The sequence below is a fragment of the Lactuca sativa genome, chromosome 2, assembly GCF_002870075.4.
Source record: "Lactuca sativa cultivar Salinas chromosome 2, Lsat_Salinas_v11, whole genome shotgun sequence".
Lineage (NCBI taxonomy): Eukaryota > Viridiplantae > Streptophyta > Magnoliopsida > Asterales > Asteraceae > Lactuca > Lactuca sativa.
Window position 1 is genome coordinate 189,761,900 of NC_056624.2, and position 12,258 is coordinate 189,774,157.

General features: G+C 31.4%; 1 protein-coding gene across 1 annotated transcript; it reads left to right on the plus strand.

Moving 5' to 3' along the window:
* The first annotated feature begins 2,327 nt into the window (after positions 1-2,327).
* Positions 2,328-11,665, plus strand: LOC111901506 (fatty acyl-CoA reductase 3). The gene is made up of 10 exons (XM_023897372.1): positions 2,328-2,406; positions 2,598-2,701; positions 3,420-3,622; positions 8,157-8,257; positions 8,434-8,629; positions 8,767-8,928; positions 9,018-9,099; positions 9,201-9,467; positions 9,544-9,671; positions 11,512-11,665. The coding sequence occupies exons 1-10, from the start codon at positions 2,328-2,330 to the stop codon at positions 11,663-11,665; spliced, it is 1,476 nt and encodes a 491-aa protein (XP_023753140.1).
* The last annotated feature ends 593 nt before the right edge of the window (positions 11,666-12,258 follow it).

Consider the following 12,258-nt stretch of genomic DNA (forward strand, 5'->3'; position numbering starts at 1 on the left):
TGGAAAAGTAAATCAAATCGTAATTAAGAGCAGGTCGCATAAAAACAATAGAAATTAATTAATGATTTTCTTAAATTACAAAGATAAATAAAGATAACATAAAACATTAGCAGTAGCAGAACTATGAAGGGCTAGAGGACGTTAAGATGCATCAATATTGGTCTTTGTTTATGAAAAAAAAAAATCATTAATTTTTTTATTTTTTATTTTTATTTAAAAAAAGGTGTAGTTTGTAGTTATAAATTTTAGTTGAAAATAGATGAGACAAACAACCAATCACATAGGTTACATGTGTCGTGATTAATGTATCTTAACATCATGTTTGCAACAATCCCCATAAGACCATCCTTTATACCCATCACATACCATATATGTGGTGCTTGCCACATCAGCACCACATTCCACTACCACTAACATGGGATATTTACCACTAAACACACCACTCCACCTCATTTTTTTTATTTAAATTTAATTCAAAAATACATTAAAAATATTTTTTTAATACTAGTTTTTCCATTAAATTAAAATACCAAGTTACATTAAATAAAAACTAAATTAATTGAAATTAAAAAATAAAATAAAAATAACAATCAAAATAAAAATTACATTAGTTAAATTTAAAAAAAAAAATTAAAAAAAAAAACGTTAAAAAAAACTAAAAATTCCAACCATACATAAAATAAACTACCCCCTACGCCTACGTCGGGCTCGAACCAACTCTTTCATTGCTTGGAAAAGTTCCAAGCCTTCGCCCTCAAGGTCGTCCGCTTTCATTTTCAAGATTTCCATATCGGTTTTTGTTTAGAGTGTCTCTTGTGCCTCTTGAAATGATGTTTGTGCTTCGATCATTTTTTGTTCCATCCTAGTCATCACCTCGGCCTTCGTTTCTTGAAGTTGCACATATCGATCAAATTTATCGTCGAACATATCCATAACACTAGAATTCGAAGATGTTGACGCCGCTTTTTTTGCTTTATTTCTTCCAACGGGCCGACGAAGAGGTTGGTCGTTTTCAAGATCTATCGGATCGTCGTTGATGTCGATGTGTGTTCGACCGTCCGATTGTTGAGAAGTTCCATCGGGGTTTCTCAAACGCTTTGAACCGGAAGATTGGGAACTTCCTTCCGTTTTCTCTTTCCATTTTGGGGCGTCTTTCAATTTTAGCCACGGTTTCATATACGGAAAAGCTTTGCGTGTAGGCGTTGTTTTTTCATATTGGTCCATGGCCGCCTTGAAAACATCAAAATCGTTCGAGCCGCTTTTGCGTATGTTTAGAAGATTGTTGTAGATTCCTCCAAAATCGGTGCATTTTAGTCGAATATCTCGCCATTTCGACGTAATTTGATCGGCATTTCGAGTTTGACTTTCCATTAACTCGTAAAAAATGGCTCGGACTTTTTCCCAAAAACTTCCGTAAGTCTGGCTATCTCCTACAATTGGATCTTCCGTGGGTCGGGCCGTTTTTTTTCCTTTTTTCTTTTTTGGTTGAGGTGGTGGTGAAGGTTGCGTTTCCGGAACAAAATCCGGCGAAAGTGGTGGTTGTGAGCTTGGTGGTTGTTGTTGTTGTGACGATTGTTGTTGGAGTTGTTGTAGTTGTTGGGATTGTTGAAATTGTTGGTATTGTTGTTGCATTTGTTGTTGTTGGAAAGCCGGAAAATGTTGATATTGTTGTTGGAAAAGTGGTGTTTGTTGGATAGGGGAACCACTTTGAAGTAGATTGATAAAACCGCCTTGAGGTGACTCCATAGTCGGTAATTGTCGAGGTGCTGTATCTAACGCAAAAGCGTTATCGGGTTTGTGATTTCGGTAGTTTGGAGGGGTATTTTGGTTGGGATCCATGATTTTTGGTTGTGAAGATGTAGTGTGTAGTTTGTGTATAGAGAAAGAAAAGAATGGTGTAAAAAATAAGGAGTAAAAATATGGTATTTATAGGTAAATAAATTGTTTTTTTTTATATATAAATCTAGCCGTTCAACGGCTACACATTAGAAGAAACGGTCGAATTTTGCCTTGTAGAATATCATTGGTCGTTTAGGACCGTTGTCCGGGGCACGGAAGGCCACGACCACGACCCACCACGAACCACCGGGGTGGTGTGCACGGCCGTGGTTCATGGCCACCTAGACCACGGAACATCTCGTGCATAGTATACCATTCGGTCTAACAGACGTTAGCTTTGACCTTCATGCTTTATATATATCAAATGGAAATTGCAGACAGTTACCTCTCTCTCTCTCTCTCTCTCTCTCTCTCTCTCTCTCTCTCTCTCTCTCTCTCTCTCTCTCGGGTGATATTGCTATTTAGAGCAAGATTGATTATCGGAACAAATGGAGTTGGGTAGTATTCTTAATTTCCTTGGCAACAAGACCATTTTCGTTACTGGTGTCACTGGTTTTCTTGCCAAAAGTATCTCTTCTACCTAATTTAAACTTTTGCTTATTTACTTCTAATACTGTAATAATACATATATTATTACCAATTTACTATCAAGCTTTCACCCAAACGAACTATGCTTTTACTAGTTGATCACATGTTTTTTCAAAATATATTTGGAAATGTCAAAAATATTTAATTAACGTTAACTAGCTTGTATGTAGTATTTGTTGAGAAGATACTTAGGGTTCAACCAAACGTAAAGAAGTTATATCTTCTTGTAAGAGCTACTGACGCCAAATCCGCCATGCACCGATTCAATACTCAGGTGGGTGTGTGTGCCGGGAAGGATTATATGGAAAAAAAAAATCTAAAAATCATAAAAATATACTTAGAGATAACAAATCTTCTTTTTTTTTTTTTTTACTTTTTATATAAAAAACTACAGCTTTTTTTATAAATTCGTTGAAAAAAATTAAAAAATCAATTACTTTTATTTATATTATTTTTCTTTATTTGATGGTTTCTTTTCAAAAAATATTTCAACGAAATTATATAAAAAGTTGCGAAGTTTAAGATAATAAAGTCAAAAAAAAAAAAAAAAAAAAATTACGGTCTCTAATTAGTTTTTTTATGTATTTTTATGATTTTTAAGGTTTTTTGTTTTCCTATATATATATATATATATATATATATATATATATATATATATATATATATATATATATATATATATATATATATATATATATATATATATATATATATATATATATATAAAAGTGATTGTGCTTTTCTATATATTACCCTATCACTTATTATATATATATATATATATATATATATATATATATATATATATATATATATATATATATATATATATATATATATATATATATAAAAGTGATTGTGCTTTTCTATATATTACCCTATCACTTATTATTATTGTTAACGCTTTTAATACAGTTTTGAGGTTATATTTTTATCCGACACTTTTTTTTAAAATTGTTTGTATCTATTGACTCGTTATCAATAATATCTAGGTGGTGGAAAAGGATTTATTTAAAATCTTGAAAGAGAAATATGGCACAAATCTACAATCATTCTTGTCTGAAAAAGTTACACCTGTAGCCGGAGACATTACTTATGAAAATCTGGGTATAAAAGATTATAATTTAATCGAAGAGATGTGGGAAAATATTGATATCGTTGTCAATGTAGCCGCCACCACCAACTTTGATGAAAGGTATAATTACCATAAGGCTAAATGCTAGAGGGAGTGGTAACCCTCCTAGCATCTTGCCACATCATTTTTTTAAATGTGGTCTCATTTTTTTTATCTTAACATCTAATGTCACACCTCAAAACTACGAACGGCGGAAACGTTCAGGGGTGGAGGACGTCATGTACAGTATCACAACAGTGTAATATAATAAACAAGCAAGAACATCACCCATTGCATTATAAGTAAAGTTTTAATACATGTGTGTTCTTTAATTGTAGTAAGACACCAAAAATATACAATCAAAATAAAAGACGAGACTTGTCTGCTCCGTCTTCTCAAAACCTGACCATCGTACCTGTCTACTGTTGACTTGAGAATACAAGTTATTTTGAAAGAGAGTATCAGCTTTAAAACTGGTGAATTCATAAGTATTTAAGTGTCATTGTCTTGCTTACTAAAAGCTGTTTTAAAAGTCATGCAAACCTTTAAATGAAAATGTTGATTTAAGTATGAAAAGCCCTACAAAATCCCTTATTTTCTATTAGTTTGAGATGTAGTCTTCTACCAAGACCCGAATGTTTTGTAAGTAAAATGATAGTTTTTCCTTTAATTGTTTAGTACTAAAGTACTTAGTCTAACTCATCGTTTATGTGAAAGTATCACCAAATAAAGTAAACAGGAAAATGTACTACTGTAAGTGTTGTCACTGGGTACTAGGACTAACACAACATCACATTAAGCGAAATATGTAACCTAATGAACATCCGAAGATTGTCCAGAAAAGTATTAATGTAAGTGTCATCGTTGGGTACTAGGAGTAACACATCATCTCAATAAGCGAAAGGTATAACCTTATGAACAATCGAAGATTGTCCACTTGTCCTCTGTAGCAGCAGCAGGTGGAGGGGTTAGCCCCGGTTATCGATCTACCTAGTATATGTAGTAACCTTAGACCTCCGTAGATAGTCATCGACCACTGGTGCTAATCAGTGGGGTTCGGAATGGTAAGTCCCGCCGAGATATCCCATTGAACCGAGATAGGAAAGATAATTTACATAGAAAGTACTAATAAATCATCCTCGTAGTTCTAAGTACAAGTATCTAGGTAAGTGAATACAGGATAATGCACCTATGTAAAAGTGTTCCTGTATGGTATTCATGTAAGTGTGTTCATGTAACAGGTAAGTATATGTATATGTACTCATGTATCAGGTAATGTACTAGTATAGACTCATGAATGAACTAACTCTTGTGTGATTCCTTGTAATAGGAGTAATGTTTGATATCTTCAAATTATCCCTATGATAATTTACTGAAATATAATTGGTTGATCATGTAGGTTTATACACTCTTACTACTCAAGGGTGTGGGAAACTAAATGAAAGATGTAAACTATAACATCAATACATATATAAGAATATAAGTGTATATGCATAGTTTAGTTCAAGAATGTAAAATGGTTTTGTAAGACATCCAAGGGTTTTTGAACAAACATAACAGTGACTTGATGTCATTTTGATAAACCTTTCAAAAGTAATACATTTGATAACAGAGTATTTTAAAGATAGAAAACCATTTCATGCATCACATTTTGTAGTATGTGAAATCCGTTGAATGAAAACACAGTTATAAAATACATACAGATGATTTAATAACATGTTGTTTTCTACTTGTATCCCCCCCCCCATTAAAGCATTTAAAATCATTTAAAACATTGATTAGGGGTATGAACTCACCTGTAGTTGGTGATTGGGATGAACTGAACGGTATAGGATTGCTAGATGTCAAACGAGGACTTGTACATACACTACGATCCTAATGAACATATAATCACACATATATGTACTCAATTAGACTTAAATTACTAATTGAAAATGATGAGACATCCTAGAACATAATAAACACTTTATATAAGTGTTTTAAGCCTTAAGGATTGCATCTAAGCCATTGTGGGACAAGGTACTTGGGTTTCGGATTCCAAAGGACCCTATATATGAGTTTACTCCCCATATATCATCACACATGGAGTTTACGGTTGTAAACTCTTGAGTTTACGGCCGTAAACTCCCAACCATGGGTGTATTGTGTGTTTTGAAGTTCCAAATGATTCCTAGAATTATTCCAACTTGGTGGTTCAATTCTTGAAAGGGTTTAAGGCATAGAAACACTCCATTTAGGAGTTTACGGCCCCAAGGCCATTTCCCTTGGAGTTTACGGTTGTAAACTCCCTTGGGGTGTTGTTTTTGTTGTTTTCAAGCCTCATGCACATGTGGGATAATTTCTAGGCATTTGTTTAAAGCTAATGAGGACCCTATGCACACTTTGGTGCCCTTGTTTGGTGTTTACGGCCTAGGAGCATTACCAAGGCCGTAAACTCACTTCAAAAGGTGATTTTGATGTGGTTTTGTCCTTCATTTAAGTGGGAAACAATTCCATGTAAAGGTCTAGGGCTTTAGGTGTCTTAAAAGCACCCTTTTGGTCCATTATAATGGAGTTTACGGCCTAAGATACACTTGGGCCGTGAACTCCCATGTGTTTGTGTTTCTTGATTGTTTTCTTGTCCTTAATACACATACAAATGAGTCTAAGGCAGTAGCATAACACAAGGAACAATCTAGGCTCGGTTTCGGGAGTTTACCGCCCAAGAACACCTTGGGGAGTAAACTCCTAAATCAAATGATTTAGCCATCTAAATCATGTTATAATCACATAATAAGCTTTCTAACACTACTAGAAAGAGTTACTCACGTTTTGGTATAAAAACCCGAAGATCCGTGAGAGAGAAAATGGTTTTTCTCTAGTTGGAAATGTGAATAATGAATGAATTTGGTTTAGAAATCTATTTATAGTCCTGAGATATTTTTGGCAGAAAATGTTTTTATTCCTGAAATGATCTATAATATAATAGAGTGTTGGAATAACAGTGTTGCACAAAACCCTAGTGCATCCACTCTCCTAATATCTCTTGAAGTATAAACCTTGACGTATTCAAACTTAAACGGAAAAGTTTGAAAATTACTGTGACTGTTATATCATCTATTGAATTGATATTGTTTGTACAGAATGGAAATTTCGGGTTGTCACATCTAATTCTTAACATGTCATAAGGAGTGGTAATATTTCTAACACTCTTTTTTTTCAAATTAAAAAAATAACATTAAAACCTTAGAATTTCAAATGGGGCCCTCATTTCCCAAATATCATAAAGAATATAAAATTTGATAAATATTCATATCAAAATCTTTCCGTTGGAGATCCATGGGCAAGTTGGTAATTTTAACTTGTAAAACCTATACACAATATACATAATTTGCACACATAGTATGCATACACCTAGCAAAATTTGGGCTTTTTTTCTTTCTCTTTTGTTTGTGGGGCAACTAAGCTCATAACAAGGTCTGCTTCTTCTCGAACCATCTGAGAAAAAAGATGAGAAACAACAAGCAATCGAAAATTTGAATGGGTGAAAAGCAAATAAATAAATAAATAAAATAAGAAAGGAATCAGAGAAAGAAGGAGGTTTTTTGCTTTTTCTGGTTGAAGAAGAAGAGTGAGTTTCAATGAGTTAATGATGAAATAAGAAATAAAAAGATTAAAAGGGGTTTTTTTTGAGTTTCAGTTGATTTAATATCGAAAGAAGATGAAGAGATGTCTAAATCTGCTCTTTCAACTTTTAAGGGGAAAGAGGAAGAAATAGAGAAGAAAAAACTTAAGGTTAAAGAAAGAGTCCAAACTATTGAAGACGAAACCAAACGTTTGGACCAATTGCCTTCTCCTTTTCCTTTCTCTCTAATCTCGCCAAAGCCTTAACGACTGGAGCATAATGAGCCCCTACTGAGCGTTAGGGGGCGTTGTTCTCCTTGTATTAGCCTGCTTAACGACCAGCCTTAACACCTAATGGTTAACTATCAAACATTTTTAATGCATGTTTAATAACGGACATTTGAGCTTCCATCTTTTAGATTAAAATATGAATTTTTTAAATTTAAACAAAAAATTTTAAATCTAAAAGGTACTTCATGTAGTGTTTAAGAAAAAACATTAAGTCTTTTTAATCAATTTTCAGAATTGCCAATAATAAGATTAATTAACAAAATCTCTTAAATTGTCATTTTATCATTACAACATTAACCCCTTGTGTCAACGACAATTTCTAACCTTGTATCGACGACATGTTGTCAACACAGAGTCGTTGGCATAGGGTAGGTCAAAAACGACGGCGGTGTCGTCCGGAATATTTTCGTCAAGAATATTTTTTGGAAAAAAATAAAGTTTTATTAATTATCTATGGTGACGCTTGGCGTCGGGATAGGTGTCACCTATAGCAACGACACGTTGACGGTATAGATACCACCTATAGCGATAACTTGTCGTCGCCACAGGGTGTTAAACAAGTTTTTAACTTCAGCTTATGGTTTATAAATTAAGCCATAGTCACCTAGCTATTATATACAATAAATCCCTAAAATATATATACAATAAATCTCTAAAATATATATTTTAGGTATATCAACAAATAACAATCATAACTAAGGATTCTACTGATTTATTGCAGATATGACATTGCTTTATCTTTGAATACGTTTGGAGCTAAAAATGTTTTAAATTTTGCTGCCAAATGCATCAAAATAAAGTTGCTTCTCCATGTATCCACTGGTAAGTTAGTATATATTTACACATTTATAATCTGTAATATTGTTATTGTATCTTATGTTTTTAATCCATGTTTCAAAGCACTATTGCTATATTTTTGGGTTAAAAAAAACAAATATAATACAACATGTTTCTAACACAGCCTTGATGTTATTGAATTAAAATATATGTGCATTCAGCTTATGTCTCCGGTGAGAAACCAGGGCTTATACTAGAAACGCCATATCGTCTTGGTGATGCACTTAATGGTGCAGATGGACCCGACATCAACACAGAAGAGAAAATCATTAAAGACAAATTAAAAGAACTCAATTACGATAAAACAGCTACCGATAAATCTATTATGTTGGCCATGAAGGATTTTGGTATTCAAAGGTAAAAAAAAAAAAAAAAAAAAAATACGATCTTTCTTTTTCCTCTCATTTTTATACATTCTTATGTCTAGTTTTTGCGTTATAATTGTATTTAGTTTATAAATGTTCTATTTCTTTTTTTAATTTGATCGATCATAGGGCAAACAAATTTGGTTGGCCAAATACGTATGTTTTTACGAAGGCATTGGGAGAAATGGTTCTTGGGCATTTGAAAGGAGATATGCCTTTGGTCATTCTTCGCCCAACCATCATCACTAGCACATATAAAGAACCCTTTCCTGGTTGGATGGAAGGCTTAAGGTAATCGGTAATTCTTCCGTTTTGTAACAAAATTCTAAAAATTCTTATGAAATCAGTTAAAAAGATATTTTTATTTGAAAACTATATAGGACTGTCGATAGCTTGATAGCTAGTTATGGCAAGGGTAAGTTAGCATGTTTCCTCGGTGATCCCGAATCCATTCTTGATGTGGTATGTTCTTTTTAAACAAGTTCGATTCATAGTTATAAGAAATACAGTGTAAACCGCTACACAAGTTTCCATGCATGATTCCATAATATATTGATTGATAGGTTCCCGGAGATATGGTAGTGAATGTTATGATTGCCGCAATAACAGCTCATGCAAACCAGCCTTATGAAACAATATACCATGTTGGATCTTCAACATCAAATCCTTTGAAGTACAAAGAAATTCAAAAAAATGCATATAACTATTTTTCAAAACATCCATGGATTAACAAAGATGGGAAGTTGGTAATAGTTCCTGAGGTTAAGGTGTTGAATTCCATGTCAAGCTTTAATAGATACTTTAATCTCCATTATGTGCTTCCCCTACAGGTTCATTATTATTAATTATTCCTATCCCCCTTCCTCTAATTCACGTCTACTTAATAACTTTGTTCTTTGTTTTCAGGCTTTTCAAGTCATGAATATGGCATTATGCCATGCTTTCAATGGAACGTATGAAAACCTTAAGCGAAACATCAACCTAGTGCTAAGGTTGGCAGAGTTGTACAAACCCTATCTTTTCTCAAAAAGCTTGTAAGTTGGTTTAAAATTTCATCACTATTTTTACTTTGACCTACAAACGACTATTAAAAAAAAACTTTTAATTTATCTTAAAACTATATTAATATGGATGCTTATTTGTAGAGAATAAAAAATTATGAATTTTGATATATTTAAAATTATATTTCGATAAAAAAAACTCCTTAAAAATAAAAATAAAAAATTATGTTTTTGTATATATTAAGGTAATTATTAGCATAGTTTAAGGAAACATGTTGTGACTTCTGAAGTAAAAATAAATTAGTGGCTTAGAATGATTCTCATATTATCAATCTTTTTTATTTTCTCAATTGAATATATATATATATATATATATATATATATATATATATATATATATATATATATATATATATATATATGTTGAGAATTTAAATATTCTCCTATTTTTTGTTCCTACAAATTCTCTTTCCTAATAAATAGTGACATGTGTAACATATTAATGCTAATTTAATGAAATTCAATTATATTTTAATATACTAATATGACAGATGCTATCATTTAAATGAGTATGAGGATTGTTAGGAACAAAAGGTAGAAATATATATATATATATATATATATATATATATATATATATATATATATGAGAACCAAAAAAGGTTAAGAACCCTAAGAACCTTTAATTTTAGATGTTTATAAAGAGTTTAGAATTTAGGGTAGGGTTTAGTGTTTAGGGTTCTTAACCCTAAACCCTAAACCATAAACCCTTTATAAACATCAAAAGTTAGAGATTCTTAACCTTTTTTGGTTCTCATTTGAACCACTATATATATATATATATATATATATATATATATATATATATATATATATATATATATATATATATATATATATATATATATATATATATATATATATATATATATATATATATATATATATATGGTTGTTAGATATGTAGAATTGGATATAAAACTTCCAATACTACCTAGTTTTGAAGCATTTATTAAATCATTCGTTCACAATTTTTGCTTTCCCTTCTCGATTGTGCATGACTATTTTAGACCCTAATAAAATATCAATACGCAATTCTTAAATGCAAAAATAATCAGAAACCTCCATTATATTGTTGTTCCCCATTTCTTTGGTAATTCATTTTTCAATGCGGCGCATAATCAAAACATGATGCTAAAAATTGCTAACTATTTGTGTAATACACAATTGCACATAGAAATATCATCAATAATGACTACTTTGAATGCCCAATCAGATGCAGTAGAAAGGTATGCGATTCGAGATGCAAAGGGTTCAATGAACTTAAATTGTAAATTCGATCAATATTAAAAAAATTAAATATAGCTAATATGATAGCAAAGTTAGTAAATAAAACTACTATCATAATAAAAGAATATAATATGGTTAATATCACACTAATCATTCTTCAAAAAAAATTATATTCGAGATAAAACTTTTTCAAAATGTTAAAAACTCACCAACTTCTAAAGTTTCACTCATTGTCTAGATAGTGATCAATCGTTATATGTTTTCTAGTCGGTTTGATAGAACCTAATGACTAATTGGGGGCTTGGGCTTCGTTTGGATTTTTACTACACTGATATATATATATATATATATATATATATATATATATATATATATATATATATATATATATATATATATATATATATATATATATATATATATATATATATATATATATATATATATATATATATATATATATATATATATATATATTAAAATGTATTTAATTATTCTTTTATTTCTTCCAAAATACATATCATTTACTTTCTAACTAGCACTTTCACCTACATATTGATCTTTGTATTCTTTGTTGTGACAGCTACGATGATATTAATACTCAAAAACTGCATCAATTGGTTACGGAAAATGAGGTGGAAGCCAATATCTTCTATTTCGATCCAAAGACAATTGACTGGGACAATTATTTTATGAATATACATATTCCCGGAGCAGTAAAACACGTGTTTAAATAAACGTAGAGCTCATATTGAGAGTCGTTTGTTATCGTATTATTTAAAAGTAAACAAATGTTGTTATGTTAAAATAAAAATACGATATTTTATGTTAAAAATAAAAATACGTGCTTTTTTATAATAATGATTATGTTATTTTTGGATTTTTTTTATTTTTATTGATTTCAACTACAAAATCAATAACAAAATAAGGTAAAACTTGTTTGATAATCAAATTATGAGAGAGTGATATATTATAGTTCTAGCACCACTGCTATTGACGAAATTCCCAATTTTGATAGTCTCACCATTGTTCATTTTCGTTATTTATTCTCAACCATTTCCGTCTCTCACGACGCTCTCGTCGCCGCAGTTTTCATTTCCTGCGCTTGACTATAACGCAGTATTTTTGCCGCCGTCCCTCACCGGAACTTGCATAACAAGAAAGAATAGATGAAATAACTCGGAGAATGAGGGGAATTTTAGCGATTGTACAATGGATATTTGCTTACATAGTGAATCGTCATCTTGAAATGTGAAAAACAGTCGGATAATTCCAGGGTGATCAAGCTGATCAAGTACAAGCCTCTCCAACTTCACATACGCAGCTTTCT